The 14794-nt window shown below is 51.1% G+C and overlaps 5 protein-coding genes across 5 annotated transcripts; 2 read left to right on the forward strand and 3 right to left on the reverse strand.

Moving 5' to 3' along the window:
* Window positions 1-3799: 3799 nt before the first annotated feature.
* BDP81DRAFT_516521 (isoflavone reductase family protein) lies at window positions 3800-4920 on the forward strand (the record flags this gene model as incomplete). The annotated part of the gene is made up of 3 exons (XM_060595876.1): window positions 3800-4261; window positions 4334-4592; window positions 4658-4920. 3 exons carry the CDS (start codon window positions 3800-3802, stop codon window positions 4918-4920), a joined length of 984 nt encoding a protein of 327 aa, XP_060447137.1.
* A 532-nt stretch (window positions 4921-5452) lies between these two features.
* BDP81DRAFT_315816 (uncharacterized protein) lies at window positions 5453-6148 on the reverse strand (the record flags this gene model as incomplete). The annotated part of the gene is made up of 3 exons (XM_060584119.1): window positions 5453-5582; window positions 5644-5795; window positions 5867-6148. The coding sequence occupies 3 exons, from the start codon at window positions 6146-6148 to the stop codon at window positions 5453-5455; spliced, it is 564 nt and encodes a 187-aa protein (XP_060447138.1).
* Window positions 6149-7568: 1420 nt separating this feature from the next.
* BDP81DRAFT_516525 (complex I intermediate-associated protein 30) lies at window positions 7569-8340 on the reverse strand (the record flags this gene model as incomplete). Its single annotated transcript, XM_060595877.1, has 2 exons — window positions 7697-8340; window positions 7569-7644 (listed from the first exon to the last, which is right to left on the reverse strand). Exons 1-2 carry the CDS (start codon window positions 8239-8241, stop codon window positions 7569-7571), a joined length of 621 nt encoding a protein of 206 aa, XP_060447139.1. The 5' UTR covers window positions 8242-8340.
* A 1003-nt stretch (window positions 8341-9343) lies between these two features.
* BDP81DRAFT_516528 (uncharacterized protein) lies at window positions 9344-12231 on the reverse strand (the record flags this gene model as incomplete). The annotated part of the gene is made up of 5 exons (XM_060595878.1): window positions 11833-12231; window positions 11482-11668; window positions 11404-11450; window positions 11046-11169; window positions 9344-10994 (listed from the first exon to the last, which is right to left on the reverse strand). The coding sequence occupies exons 1-5, from the start codon at window positions 11942-11944 to the stop codon at window positions 9344-9346; spliced, it is 2121 nt and encodes a 706-aa protein (XP_060447140.1). The 5' UTR covers window positions 11945-12231.
* An 86-nt stretch (window positions 12232-12317) lies between these two features.
* BDP81DRAFT_425156 (uncharacterized protein) lies at window positions 12318-14359 on the forward strand. Its single transcript, XM_060590194.1, has 2 exons — window positions 12318-12659; window positions 12710-14359. The coding sequence occupies exon 2, from the start codon at window positions 12753-12755 to the stop codon at window positions 14208-14210; it is 1458 nt and encodes a 485-aa protein (XP_060447141.1). The 5' UTR covers window positions 12318-12659; window positions 12710-12752; the 3' UTR covers window positions 14211-14359.
* The last annotated feature ends 435 nt before the right edge of the window (window positions 14360-14794 follow it).

The raw sequence follows: 14794 nt of genomic DNA on the forward strand, positions 1-14794 counted from the left end.
ATACACATCTGCATCGATAATACCAGCGTTATTCAGGGGATTCGCGGTAAGGTCCCAGACTCCTCACAAGCGGCCTTCCTTGAGATCCAGGAGGTAGCTAGGATACACGATATACAAACCCATTGGTCTCCTTGGCACCAAGGTATTAAAGGAAACGAAGAAGCAGACAGCCTAGCTAAGGAGGGAACAACTCTACCAGTCCTTAGGGGCCAACTAGCTACTCTATCAGGTATCAAGTGGCTTGCTAAAGAGCGGCCAAGACGCCAATATAGACGATGGTGGAAACAAGAGGCAACTCCCCGCTATACCCAACTAGGGCTCAAGGCTACCCTTGCTTGCCCTCCTGAACTTGGCCTCCCTAGGGCTGCCCTTCATCACCTCCTCGCGGCACGGTCAGGCCACGGGGACTTTAAACAATATCACCAACGCTTTAACCACACAGAAGCACTACTCACCTGCTCCTGTGGATGGGTTAAGGAGGCAGACCATCTAGTCTACTGCCGAAAGACCCTACTGAGGAGGCAACAGTGGCCCACCCTCTACCCCTACAGCCGCCAGGAGCCCGTAGGACCTATAGGGTCCCTCGATCGCTACTTCAAGGGGCTAATCACTGACTCTGAAGGCTTCCAGGCCTTCCTCTGCGTGACAGACTTCTTCCAGAAGATCTGCCCGCGGTACTAGGAGATAGGTCATAACCTATCCTCCAAACGACAAACTACCTCTATTAAGAAACCAGATGGTTATAACGGAACTAGGGCACCAGTGGGAACTAGGGATGGATAGAACACATAGTAGCTCAGGAGCAAGATTTGGAGGACGTCAGGATACGGCGTGTACTATATAGTATATAGCTAGAGCCTGCGACCCTTCACGCCACATACCCTCCGGGAGGTCTGCCGCAAGGCGGCTGCGCCCTTGCCGCCATGGCGTTAAATAGAACAACAACAACAACAAGGATCGCTTGGATAGCTCATATCCCACATATCCTTATCTCTTATCATCACGTGACTTGTACCATAGTTCTTCCGTTCCTGGGGTTTCTCTGATGTTCCGTTCTAGCCTGCATATATGGTGCGCTGTAGCCGCCGTGGTCCTGCGGGGCAGGCCCTGGACTTGGTTGTTACGACCCAACATGCACGACCAAGAACAGGGCCTGCCCCGCAGGCTTACGACGGTTACGATACGCCATACATGCACAGGACAAGGGGACACAAGGCACCCTCTCACGGAACGGAAGAACTATGGTACAAGTCACGTGATGATAAGAGATATGATAAGGGATAAGGATATGTTGGATATGCGACATATCCAACCGAGTCAAGGATATGTTGGATATTCGACATATCCAACCGAGTCAAGGATATGTTGGATATTCGGCATATCCAACATATCCAGACAAAGTGGACTGTTCAGCACTGTTCAGTTAGGATCGGACTTGAATATAAGGATGGACTCGAGCTGGGCTCTAGGACAGACTTTCCATAGCTTCTTCAGCAATTAACTTCGTATCAGGATTAACATCCGCTTTCAGCTACTACCTTGACAAGACTACAATTGATCACTGAAGCCTTACCTACCCTTACGATTGACAGACATAGCTTCCTTGAAACTATTCCACGACTACGATTACTGTTACCAGTTCCGCAGCCTCAACTTCTGCAAACTACCCCTACGACTAGCTGGCCGTAACATCTAGGCCTTCCTTTGTATAATAGATTTTTTTAAAAGATCTATCTGTAGTATTAAAGACTAGGTTTTAACCTAGGCCTTATAAACAAACTGTTACGGCCAGCTAGTCGTAGGGGTAGTTTGCAGAAGTTGAGACTGCGGAACTGGTAACAGTAATCGTAGTCGTGGAATAGTTTCAAGGAAGCTATGTCTGTCAATCGTAAGGGTAGGTAAGGCTTCGGTGATCAATTGTAGTCTTGTCAAGGTAGTAGCTGAAAGCGGATGTTAATCCTGATACGAAGTTAATTGCTGAAGAAGCTATGGGAAGTCTGTCCTAGAGCCCGGCTCGAGTCCATCCTATATATAAGTCCTGATCCTGAACATATCCTTTGTTGCCTGATCACCATGTTCGTTGGTGATCACTAAGTGGATACTGGTGAGCGCTCACTTTGGTGATGATGATGATGATGATGTATTTAACGTCTGGTAACAAAAGGACGTGCCGGGCGCTATGCCGACATGGTCTATACTAATCTAAACTATATTACAGGCTACCGTCTTCACCTAACGTTCCTGTTCAATGACTCGGGCAAATTTCGGAAAAGAAATTGGTCTCCTCTATCCATTCGCATAGAAGAGAGGCTCCCTTAGCAGAACCTAACAAGAAATCAATGCTTGCTTTGGCCATACGTTGGCGGAGGTAGCGCGGTGTAGCCTTGCGTCCACGCTTGCAGAAGTAGAAATGGACTGGTGTCTTGGGTTTCCCACAGCTGCAGTTGAGCAACGCATCTTGATGAGCGAATCTCTCGTGGTATGCTGCAAAGTCTCCATGATGGGATCTTGCTGCGTATAGCCTTCCTAGTAAGTGCCGAGGGAGGCGGAGTTCGGGCGGCTTGGGGTGAAGAATTATCTCGAGGTCGGCATATTGCCGAGGGCATTGGGACAGCCATTTTCTGGCAAATATGTGAGGGCATTGGGTGATCACTGTGATCACCTTATCGTGTGCTCACTTTCCTTATCGTCACGTGACTTGTTCCATAGTTCTTCCGTTCCATGAGGAGTCACCTGAGTTCCCGGATTCTCTGCGTATATCAGGTAGATAGCCGCCGCAGGCCTGTGGGGCGGACCCCCTGGCCTTGTTATGCATGTTGGGTTGTAACACAAACCTACCCTCTTAAAAGGATAGATAATAATAACGGCACCAGGGAACTAGCAGGAACTAGGAACGGATAGAATATATAGTAGCCTACGGGCAAGATTTAGAGGACGATAGGACGAGGCGTGTACTGTAGAGTATATAGCTTGAGCCTGCGGCCCTCCACGCCATATACCCCTCGGGAGGTCGGCCGCAAGGGCGGCAGCGCCTTTGCCGCCACGGCGTTAAATACAACAACAACAACAACAACAAAAATGCGCGGGCAGTCAGCCTATGAAAATGGTTGGCAAAAATTCCTGGTTCGGTATCACCTCCTACTTGTCGGTGCTCGTTGTCTTGTGTACGTATAGTTGCATTCGAGACTCTTAGCTACACATTTCGAGCACCTTGGCACCCCTGCGTCGCACTTGATCTGGAAGAAGCAGTCATATTACTCGCAAGGAGAGTTGGCAGAGCCTCAGAGGAAATCACTTGACATGGAGGATAGATCGTACCTTCCTCTTTCGACAGAGCGTGCAAGCCCATCTAGATCTCTGAGTCATGATAGGCTACAGTCGTCTCGCTTCCATAGTGGCATGTATGAGCTGCTCCGCCCGAGGCCCGGTAATAAAGAGGGAACGATTGGGAACGACTAGAATGTGCCGACACGATAGTAAGGGGTTGCAAGATTTTCCTTGACCGCGGGAATGCATTTGAAAACCTTTCCCGAGTGGCTGCTGGCGATGACGGAGTTCAGGCGGACATTGGTGTCAAACTCCGCAACTCAAATTGTTCCGGTGTCCGGCGGCCCGCACCGCTGTAGTGGGGCCGTTGTTCCGACCCCCGTAATCCCCGATACGACGATCAAGGAGTGGTAGAGTCGGAGGAAAGCCGGACTACTTTAGAGACGCCTCTCTTCGTGATTGTACACTGGAATCAACTATCTCACCACATATTCAAGTCTCTTATTAGACTTTGATATTCATCAACGTTTCGATGTCTCTCAAAACTTTCAATGTAGCAGTGTTCGGAGCTGCAGGGGAGTCTGGGAGCACTATCGTCGATGGCTTGCTCGAGTCAACCTCACCGTCTTTTGCGAGTTCACGTCTCAGTCAACGTCACTTTTCCAAGTTCTTGCTCCCAATAGCGAGAATTACTGACAACTCCGCAAAGGAAGTTACCGCTTTGGCCCGGCCCTCGTCAATCTCAAAGCCAGTGTACGAGAAGCTAAGAGAAAGAAGTGTTGACGTCGTTGCCATTGATCTCGACAAGCCCGAAACCAAGATCGCCAATGTAATTAAAGGCTTTCAGATTCTAATCGTCTCGGTGCACCCCGCCGGGATAGGCTCTCAAGTCGCGCTGGTCCGAGCAGCCAAACTTGCGGGCCTTGAGCGCTTTATCCCTAGCGCATTCGCTATGGCCGTGTCACCATCCGCCAACTCATCCGTCCAGAAAGTAGTATGCCAAAGTCCAAAAGTCCAACTCCCGAGTCTACAGTGTGCTATACCTGACCTTGACTCTCACTCGCAGAAGGAAGAGGTATATGCTGAACTGAGAGCCATCAGCCTACCGTACACAATCATCGACGTTGGCTGGTGGTACCACGGTTTCATCCCTCAACTGGTTCCTGGTCGCACTGACTACACAGTTGTGATGCCTGAGTTCATGCGAAATCTTGTTCCCGGCGACGGAAACATACCAACGCATGTCGTCAATTATGCTGATATCGGGAAACTCATTGCTCGCCATCGCCGAAGAGCTTTCAGGCGAGAATATTGTGAAGAAAGAGGTAAGCTGGCAGCACATTCTCCTTTAATGTTTCAACTGACTCGACGGTTCTCAACTAGATCTCAGCCCAGGGGCTACAGTCGATGATTGCCGACTTCGACGCCCAACTGCAAAAGAACCCTCAAGATGCTCTTGCGGCAATGGGAAAGTTCTGTTCGGAGTACTACTATTCGTCTTTTATAAATGGAGACAACAGCCCGAAGGGTTTCAGTCGGCTTGGGTATCTCCTAGCCACTGATCTCTACCCTGATTTCCAGTCGACTCGTTTCCAACATTTCTTCCTCGAAGTGCTCAGGGGAAAGGTTCGGATTCCCTATTCAGGGAAATAGGTGTCTGGGAAATGACACGGCTATTGAAGGCCGTAAGATCAGCATACGTGCAGCTTAAAGGATTACTAAGTACATATCCGATAGACCAATCCTAGCTGGAGCTTGGCTAGCCAGGTTGAATATGAAAATTGCATCAGGCTGTATCTCGGGAGTTCGATGGCGGAGGTCGAATGTCAGAGCCCTCCCGGATGAGGGCTAGTTAGAGGTAGTAAGGAGTCCAAGCAATAAAGGAGCAGCTCAGATATATATACAGCGCAGGGAGTACACGTCGAGGGAGGAGCAGATTTCAGTAATTCATCATTCTACCCCTAACTGTAGTTGGCCTCTGAGAGCTTCCACCCTGCGTCAACACCCCAACTTGACATCGAAGAACCTGACACGTGAGCAATTTCATGTATGTTATTAAATATGGACAGGTCACGCCGTCACAGCACCCTCGGCAAGACCATAGCTAAGTTCATCGGCTACTGAAGAAGGTTTCTCTCTCTCTCTTATCCGCCCAATCTCAGGCCGACATCACACCCAAAGCCGTTTACAAACCAGGCTTGCGGATGTGCACAAGCAGGTTACCGTTGCCCCACGCAAACTCTGATCCTTGGACTGTGTTGTCCGCACGAGTGCAGCTATCCATGATAAGACCGCCAGCACGGGCAACATCGTTGCTGTTGCAGATGTATTAGCATCTTATACTTCATATCTCGAAGTCAGGGCTAGAACTCTTACCAGGCTGAAGAAGTAGTGGCTGCGTTGGTGCCTCCCTTGACACCAGTGATCTGAGCATTGCCAATGAGGCAGAAGACGGAGACGCCCCCAACAACACAGGCCTGACTGCCCTTGCGGGCAAGGTCATTGATGCAAGAAACCGCGTCAGGGACCTTGTTTGGCACAGTGTCAGCATTCTCAATCCAATCGGGGTAAAGTGATGAGAAGGGGAACGGAGACATACGGAGGCTTCAGTGCCGGCAATAGTGTTGCACGAGACACGTTTCTGGATCATGCTGTTGGTAGACGTGGTGCCGTCAGACTCGGTGGCGTTGACAGACTCCCTCCAAGCCTCGACAGCCTCACTAGGAGTCAAGTTGTCTCCTTCAGGGTTGGCGATGATGCCGTCAACCCACTTAGCGAAGGAGAAGACTTCGACTGCGTCGGACTGGGTCGCGGTAGGGACGGCTCCGATGAAGGGAGTCGCGGCCAGGACGGCCAGGGCAGAGAGGGCGACGTTTACCATTTTGAGGGATTGAGCGGGCTCGTGGGGTTTGAGTCTTGAAGAAGAGGAATGCCTGATGCTGAAGACTAGAGACGAGACTTTGGAGATTGTGTTGATATTTTATACTTCATCGTGGGAGTAGACATGGACTGCTTGTTTGACAGAAACTTTATCCGGGACCACAGCTCGGCATGGGTCTCAAGGCTAGAGCTGGAATTATACCAAAGTTCTTATCAAAAGCCTCAACCGATGCATGCCTTCTCCACAAAGCTTGAAGTAAGGTTACATGTAAGCTCACTAAACACAAGGGTCTCGGGCATGTCGGCTCAGCCTTGTAGGTAAACCAGACAACAAGGTCTCATGATGACCTATCGCAGCATTTCTCGATCATTTGGGCGAGGATCATCAGGCCTTCTAGACTCCAACGGCTTTGTGTAAGCCCCACCGGTAGCGGGTAGGGGCGCATAGATTCAAGTGCCCACCGTGCTTATTGAAATACATGGGAGACATGAGATCAACACGCCTGAAGTTCCCATCAGCCCACCATGGAATTATTACTCTGTGAGATTATCGAGACAGTTGAAGGACAGCAAGCCGCACCAGTGAGCATCTCGAGGATATCACTCTGACCAAATAAAAGCCCGAAGGGTTGTGTTCTGTCCTAGCTCTTGAGAACTTAAGCCGAGTGGTTGATGTTACATGTCAAATGCCGTAGACAAGATTAGGAAGGTCGCGTACAGGAACCCAGTAAGGTATAAGATTGAGTCCACTTAGCTATCGGGAATACTAGCCGGGACAGATCAACATGCGGTCGACAAACTATCGCATGCAGGGAAAGCGGGCCTCGATATATGGAACCAGAAGGATACCCTAGCAATGACACTAGATATCATGAACCAAAGTCCCTATGAAAGAGCGAGGCTACGAGACGATGTTACCTCTAGTAATTGGGTTGTAAGCAATAAGCAGACATGTATGAGTTGGTCGGTGCTCTCCTGCGGGCCGTAAGACGGGGTCACAGTGGGAGATGGATCGCTGGGCTGGCGACCGCCTCCACTTCTCACCAATTTTTCTTCCAGTTTAGGAATTGATGCTGACGCTTTCTACTCCGTACGGCCGCGATAAGAAGCAATATGGGGCTCTTGCGAAGCATTTGAGAAAGATGGCTGCCTAATTGTCCGTACATCGGAAAGCACCGAGTTATGGAGTGCGACTTCGTTCACAGGGTACTTGATGCGGCTTATATCGAGACCAGACGACGTGAGAGCGCGGGGCCGAAATGCATCTGGTTTCCAGCTGGTTTATCCGGTCATATGGGCTTCAGAAAATCAGTGCCAGGGCCTTTGAGTCAGACCTCTGGCCCTGTTGGGATCATAAAAGAGCCTTGGCCAATTTTTTTGATATTCGCTTGTGTGGTTATTGAATATTGGTGATAGATGGTCTATTTGCTTCCCTCCTTTGAAGCAATCGCGGACTTGATGTGCAGCTCGAAATCTCCATCCTGCTCAGCAAAGAAGCTAAGACAGCGTTAGCATCTACCCGAATTTTCGCGGGACGGACCTCACTAACCTTCGAATCATGAAATTGACCCTCTTGATGCTCGTCAAGTTGAGCGGCGCAGTATCATTCTGAACCCTTCCACGGAAAGTAGGCACAAATTCGCTAAACGGCATCACCACCTTCTCAACCGCGCCATCTGTGTGATTCACCGCCGGAATCTGGAAATCAAACTCCCAGCTAACCCCAGACTGCTCCACGCCATTCACGGGCGGCGGCACCGTGTCCTTCAAGTTGAACGTGTACTTCTTTCCATCCGTGAACGGGATCTCGAGGGTGATGGTATCGTACGCCGAGATGTCGAGGCTCGGCCAGTCGTCGACGGTCCGCTGGGACGCGAAGCCCGCGCCGCCGAGCGTCGCGTAGTCGAGGTTGCCGTGGAAGTTTGCAATCGACTCGGTGAAAGGGTTGCCGGCGGCGCTGGCTTCGATGATGTCGAGGGTGGAATGACTCGCGCCGTTGCGGACCGTGTCGTCGGAGGCGATCCACTGGCTCTTGTCCCAGGGCGTGAAGAGGGCTGCGGAGGCCAGGGCGCGGAGAGCGACGGGGATATGCATGGTTGCTGGCTGGCAAATGAGTGTGATGGTGATCGATGAGCTGTCTGGTGCGAGGAAAGGAGTGACGAGGTTGAATCAGCAGCGACAATTGTGCGATGGCTACTTACCTGATGGGCGGGCACGTCGCTCATTTAACGATGGATCATCGTCATTGTCCGTGTCCGCCTGCCATGTTTATTAAACTTTTGTTGCCAAGATTTACGCTCCATTCTTGCGCGCCACTCGGTTCAATCAAGGGCTCCGGTCCAGCCCATCGTGTGTTCATTTATATGGTGAACTCTATTCTCGCGTTGTCAAATCCCAGGCTGGCGGTTCGCCCGATTTGTGGAGAGTGTTCAGTCAACGAAGTGTCATGGATCTGGGATTTTCGCTATCGTCAACAGAAAACAGGCACAGCCGCGAGCCAAGTGCGCCCCGGTAGTGCCGAGGGAACCTGGCTTTGACAATGCAGCGCATGGTAATTGAGATTTGAGCCCCCCTGGGGCCCCTAATAGTGCCGCGTTTAAGACATCTGCCTCTCGGAGTCTCAATTGATTCAGCCCTATCCATTAACATTAGAGGCCGTTTTCGCAAGGTTGGACAGCAGAGGCGGGCGGAGAATTGATGAGGTGTTCTGCAAAAGTCAGAGCAAGTCCCTTGTCACCAAATGCCACATGGGAAACGCTTGCTCGGCTACTCCCTTTGTCTTGTCTGACCGCCACCATCATCAGTGTCACATGGCGAGGGAAGTATCAATGGTTATAACATGATGTTATACTAATGCTATTTTCCTTTCCTATCGTACAGTACCCAGGCCATCACCTCGAACGGTCCAAACCTCGGATCCTCTTATGACAGCCTGAAAAAAAGAAAGTCGTTGCTCATACCAAGTCATCATGAGAGCTGGAGCCTCGAGCCCATTCCAAAGAAAACACAAAACGTTTGTTTGTCCCGAACCTTACAAAACAGTTGAAACCTTGAAACCTTGAAACCACAAAATTGTTCCCTACACCTCGAGGTAGTGCTCACTTTGAGAGCCTTCACCATATGAAAACTCGAATGAGAACGGAAGCTGGCGATATACTCGTGAGCGTCGAGCGACTTGTTGAGAGTAGGTCACTCTTCAAGAGTTGTCCTGAGTCTTGCGGGCGCAATGTCCCTTGCGGCCACGACCCTTGCCACGACTGCCGCCACCACCTTCAGCGCGACCCTGGGCCTGGCCCTGAGCATGGTCTTGAGCATGGTCTTGACCACGGTTCTTGCCGCGACCGTCACCACGAGCCTGAGCCTGGCCTTGAGCGTGACCGTGGGCCTGATCTTGAACAAGAACCTGAGTATGGTCTTGAGCATTGTCTTGGGCATGACCATGAGCATGACCTTTGCTTCGACCGCCGCCGCGACCTTGAGCCTTGCCTTGAGCCTGGCCCTGGACCTGAACTTGAAGTTGGCCTTGAGAATCATGGCCTTGAACGTGACCTTGACCGCGATTCTTGCCATGATGACCGCCGCCACGACCTTGACGATGAGCTTGGCCACCACTGCCGAGATGATCGTGATTGTTCTTCGGAGTGGCATGAGGGATGCCATCCCCATGCTGGGCTTGGGAACGCTCAGTCTGACGGGGACCAACCTTATGGTTGCGTTGACCCTCAACGACGTTGTCGCGATCACGGCCTCCTCCGCGATTGCCACCTCCCGCATGGTAAGCCTTGTTCTTGGCCTGCTTCTTGGCTTGCTTCTTGGCCTGCTTCTTGGTCTGCTTCTTGGAAGTAGCACGCTGGCCGAGGTCATTCTGGCTAATAACCGGGTGAACCGTGGCGCCAGGAATGGAGGTACGGTACGGAGTGGAGCTCTTGCGCTGGACCTTCTCGACGAGGCCGCGGAGACGGGCGATTCGGGCGGCGTTGAGCTCCTGCTCCTCAACGAAAGGGAAAAGCTTGATGCGGTCTTCGATCGAGCACATGTGGTCGACACGGTCATTTCTGATGTTCTTCTGGCGCTTGGTCGAGTTCTCGAAGATGAGCTGATCAGTGATGAACAGCTTCTTGGCGTGGTCGAATCTGACGTACTCGCGGCCGACGATGATCTCGCTCTCAGAATCCCAAACAATGTGGCGAGAGACATCCCACTCGGAGATGAATTCCGGGCTCATGATGTTCCAGAAGTGCTTGATGAGAGACGGGGTGTGTCTGGTGAACCAGTAGAAGCTCTCCGAGATGGCGTCCCTGATGAGGTGCTCATCGTCGTGGCCGGTGGAGAAGATGTCGAAGGCAGCCATGTAGTCGAGCATGAAGTCGACATGGTGAACCGTGTTCCAGTCAGAATCCTCGTACTTGAGGGTGGTCCAGTTCTTCTTGGTACGAGCCAGCAAGGTCATGAACATGTGTCTGACGATGCAGAGAAGCGAGCGGTGAATGAAACGATCGCAGAGAATGCACATCTGGGCCATCATCTTGAGCTTGATTTTGGGGATCTCCAGGTGAGCCCTCTTGAAGGCCACGGGGTCGTTGGCGTTGATGAGGTCATCGAACAGAGAGAAGGGGACGACCTTGGTACCGTAAGACTTTATCTCAAAGTACCAGCCGTGAGTAAGTTGAAGGTAGAACTCGAGAGCCTTGGGCTCAATGTCGTCGAGGACGATTTCCTGAGTGGTAGACTCTTTGAAAAAGCCGAAGAGACAGGCATCGAAGTACATGGATCCTGCGGTGATGATCTCACGATAGACAACGAAGATAGTGTCGCCACAGTAGATGTGGACGAACTCATCCTCGCAGCTATCCCAGGTATGTCAGAATACGGACAGGCTCAGGATCCAGCCAACTTACATGTCATGAACGCTTTTTCTGCCGGCGTCTGCAGCTTCCTTGTTGGCATCCTCGGCCATGGGGCGCGAGGTAATGCGGTAGTCGATGACTCTCTCCATTTTGAGCGATGATTCGAGCGGCCCAGCTGTATATCAGTGTGAAAAAGGTAAGTTAGGTATGTAGAGAGATGCCAATAATGGCGCGAACCAGCGGTAGAGATCCGAGGCCGCAGTAGATGATGGTAAGCAGCGGAAGCAGACGGAAGATTGTGTTGGAACTGGTTGTCTCGTGAGATTTCCTCTACTTTGAGGTGTTGTTTGTGGGCGAGAAAAGAGAAGAAGGTGGATGTTGAAGAATGAAGAGTGTGTACCTTCCTTACAACGGCGTGTTGAAAGGCAACAAGCGAAGAAGGCAAGGTCAAAAGCCCTACAAAAGAAACTAGGTCAAAAAGATAGACGTGGGCGTGGCTAAGTGAATCGTTTTGATCCCCTTCTTGCCAACGGCACAAGGTGAGAGAGGTGTGAAGTCAACTGCCCATGGAAAGTGGTCAGAGATGGCACCGTAGCCTTCCGGGTTGGCCCCACTTGTTGCCGAAGTGATCTCCGGTAGGCTCCGGACACTCCCCGGAACTGCCATGATGCAGCCTAGACTGAAAATTTTAAGTCAATGATTGACCTAATCACTCGCGATTTAATATCGAGCTCCCTTATAATAAATGGCTGCCGATCAAAGAAAGGAGCATACCTTCAATTAGCCGCCTATCGCCTGCTGGGTTCCTGCTACTTGCGCAGTGCTGAGGTGGACTCACGAGCTGAAGATGTTGAAACTTGCCCAATATTGGAGTCGGGAGACGCAACACTGGCAGACAACCAGAATTTGTCCAAGGGCATAATGACCAAGTGCCTGTATATCTGGTCCATGATGAGGTCAGATAGTTCTCGATTCAATGAACGAAGGGAAGACTGCTTTGCTTGTAGATGGCCCGAAATGCACTGTCCTTCCCTCGAGATCCTTGAATGAGAGACAAGAAGCGGTCATGGAATTTAAGAGACATCGTCCGAGATTCTTTCAACTTCCAACTGTCGTGTCACTTGCTTCCCCTAATCTCTAAACTTGTTCTTTGAGAGTAGACCGGTCGGAAAGAATTCGGGGTACGTATCATGGACACCGTGGGTAAGACTCCATCATCGTCAGTTCACACAGTGAGGGGAGACCCCTCCATCTCCTTCCAAGCTCCCAGAGTACTGGAATGGGAGAACAACCTTGCAGCTTGTGGTTTCCCGATCTCATCTCATTTTACTTCAAAAGTCGCAACAGCCCAGTGGCAGACGAAGCCTCCTTCTTGAAGCTAACTTTGCATCGGCCTTTTTGGAGACCAGGTGCCTCTGCGCCCTAGCTGTTGAGTCAGGCGCTGCCGATTGAGTCACCCAAGTCCAAGCACCATCTCCCATCGCCCGAGTCGCCGTCTGCGGCATTGACATCCTCAATTTCTATTGACCAACACCTCCAAAACTTCATACCGAGTACCGTTTAGGGATAATTTAATAATCGAGCGACATCGTTGTGGTTCTTTCTTGTATCACTTCTCGCGCTCATTGACCAAAGTTCGCCTTGCAATCGGTGACGTTAGCCCAGGTATAATAATGCACCTTTAACCACGTGTATATGAAGACTAATCAGTGCAGACAGATCAACCCCTCACTGTGCACCTGGCCTATAAATCTCGCAATGGGAGGCTCTGCCTTCGCATCTGGGGATGACCCTCTGAACACACCACGAATGCCCGCCACAGTGTACGAACGAGCCAAGGCCGAGTGTTTCGCTGCATTGCGAGAGCTGTACCTCTGTGTAGCCAGCCCTATTGAAGGTCCCGAGAAGCAAGACTATGGCGATATCGATATTCTGGTCACCTGGGAGAGAGCGCCTTTCGTCGGGAAGTGCGGTGGGAAGACAGCACCGGAGTCAACTCCCAGACGGCAGGAAGAACGGGAAGATGACGAAGAGTGGTTCGAGATAGCCAACGACTATGGCGAGGGACAAGAGAGAACACCGAGCCATTCGATCATGTCCAAAGACGAGGCACGCAAGGCCATTTTTGCCGCTCTCGGTGCCAAGCGCGCAATCTACAACCCCGTCGGGGATAACTATGCCATCCCGTGGCCAGTGACGGATACGAAGATGGATACTCATGAGCCGAAGCAGTATATCCAAGTCGACTTGACCATATGCATTTCACTCCAACAATTGCAATGGATCTTGTTCAAGCACGCCCACGGCAATCTCTGGAGCATCATGCAGACAATCATCCAGCCACGCGGGCTGACCGTGGACGACTACTCCATGTCACTCCGGAATAACGACATTGAAAGATACGAGAGATACAGCAAGAAGTGGCCCAAGGTGCATACCTCGAGGGATCCTGCCGAGGTGCTCATGTTCTTGGGCCTCGATGTGGCAAGATTCTCGGAGCCCTTTGCGACTCGAGTCGAGATGTACGAGTATATCGCATCCTGTCGCCTCTTTTGCATCGAGACCGACTACGGTCGGCACAACAACCCCGATGCAACGAACCCGGAAATGATCATGGAGCCAAAGCAGCCAGAGGCCAAGGACAAGAGGGACATAGAAGCTGTAGAAGAGCCCGCAAGGAAGAAGTTCAAGAGTAAGAACAAGCAGCGTTTACTGAAGCGGCCCGCCTTCCGCCAATATTTCGACGAATTCCTCCCCCGCTGTCGAGAAGAAGGGCGATACGCAGGACGCCCCCATCTATATCACTGGGACGTCCATCAAGAAGCCTTTGCCATTTGGGGAAACTTTCAACCGATGATGTCGCGTCAATGCAGGGATCTCATACTGAGTCTCGGCGAAGACAGGGTTCGAACAAAGATCAAGGAAGTTTGCCAAAGCTTGGTCCCCGGCACCAATGCTAAGGACAGCATGTACCGCGGCTTGCTGAACAAGGCGTTTAAGAAGATCATCATTGACGGAGACTTGACGTACGGGGTTAGACCAGGAGATAAGGAGGAGTTCAGGGACGGCATGGGCCAGATGATTAAGGACCAGCCCGAGAAGTTCATCCTCAAGCATCACGAGGAGGTTGGGAAGGCTGCTGTGGCCAAGCATGAGCAGAAGTTTGAGGAGCATAAGCGGTTGAAGGAGGAGCAGAAGACCAAGAACATACTATGATGTCGGGTATAGATACGACTGTTACTTTTTAAAGATACCAGATAGCATCATCAGGGACAGACAGAGGTAGACTGCCTCTGCAATTGAAGCCATTCCCACCACATCACCACCACCACCTCTCCCAAGTCGTCCAAGATTGCCATTTCTCACCTGTATCTTCAACACCAGTGAAAGGCACGGAAGTCCTTTCAACCACTCGTTAGCCATGGTGCCAAACTCCCGCCCTGAGCAGCACAACAGCCTTCACATCGCCATGACGATACTCCCCAGGACCACCCACCTCCTCCCCAGCCGCATCTTCACTCTGTACCCTTTCAAGCCGCAGTAGGGTTAGGTGGTCTGCTCTTGATGAAGCCCTAATGATACCTTCACAAGAGCCCCACGTCTGGAATATCTTTTCTACCCATGGAGAGAGAGCTCCTCAACTTCTCTTTTCTTTTCTTCCTTTCTTTACCCTTACATACCTCACTTCTTCTGCTCTACAAGCCAGCTTTCCAGTCTTTCAACCATCCAACAGCAACAACCACAATACTAACACCAACACTTCTCTACCAGTGAGTTTTCTATCTTTCAGTCATCATAAC

This window comes from Colletotrichum phormii (assembly GCF_030913505.1).
Source record: "Colletotrichum phormii strain CBS 102054 chromosome Unknown BDP81scaffold_7, whole genome shotgun sequence".
Taxonomy (NCBI): domain Eukaryota; kingdom Fungi; phylum Ascomycota; class Sordariomycetes; order Glomerellales; family Glomerellaceae; genus Colletotrichum; species Colletotrichum phormii.

Bases quoted from the DNA above. Each gene is read 5' to 3' on its own strand.
- BDP81DRAFT_425156 (XM_060590194.1), top strand. From the start codon at position 12,753: ATGGGAGGCTCTGCCTTCGCATCTGGGGATGACCCTCTGAACACACCA.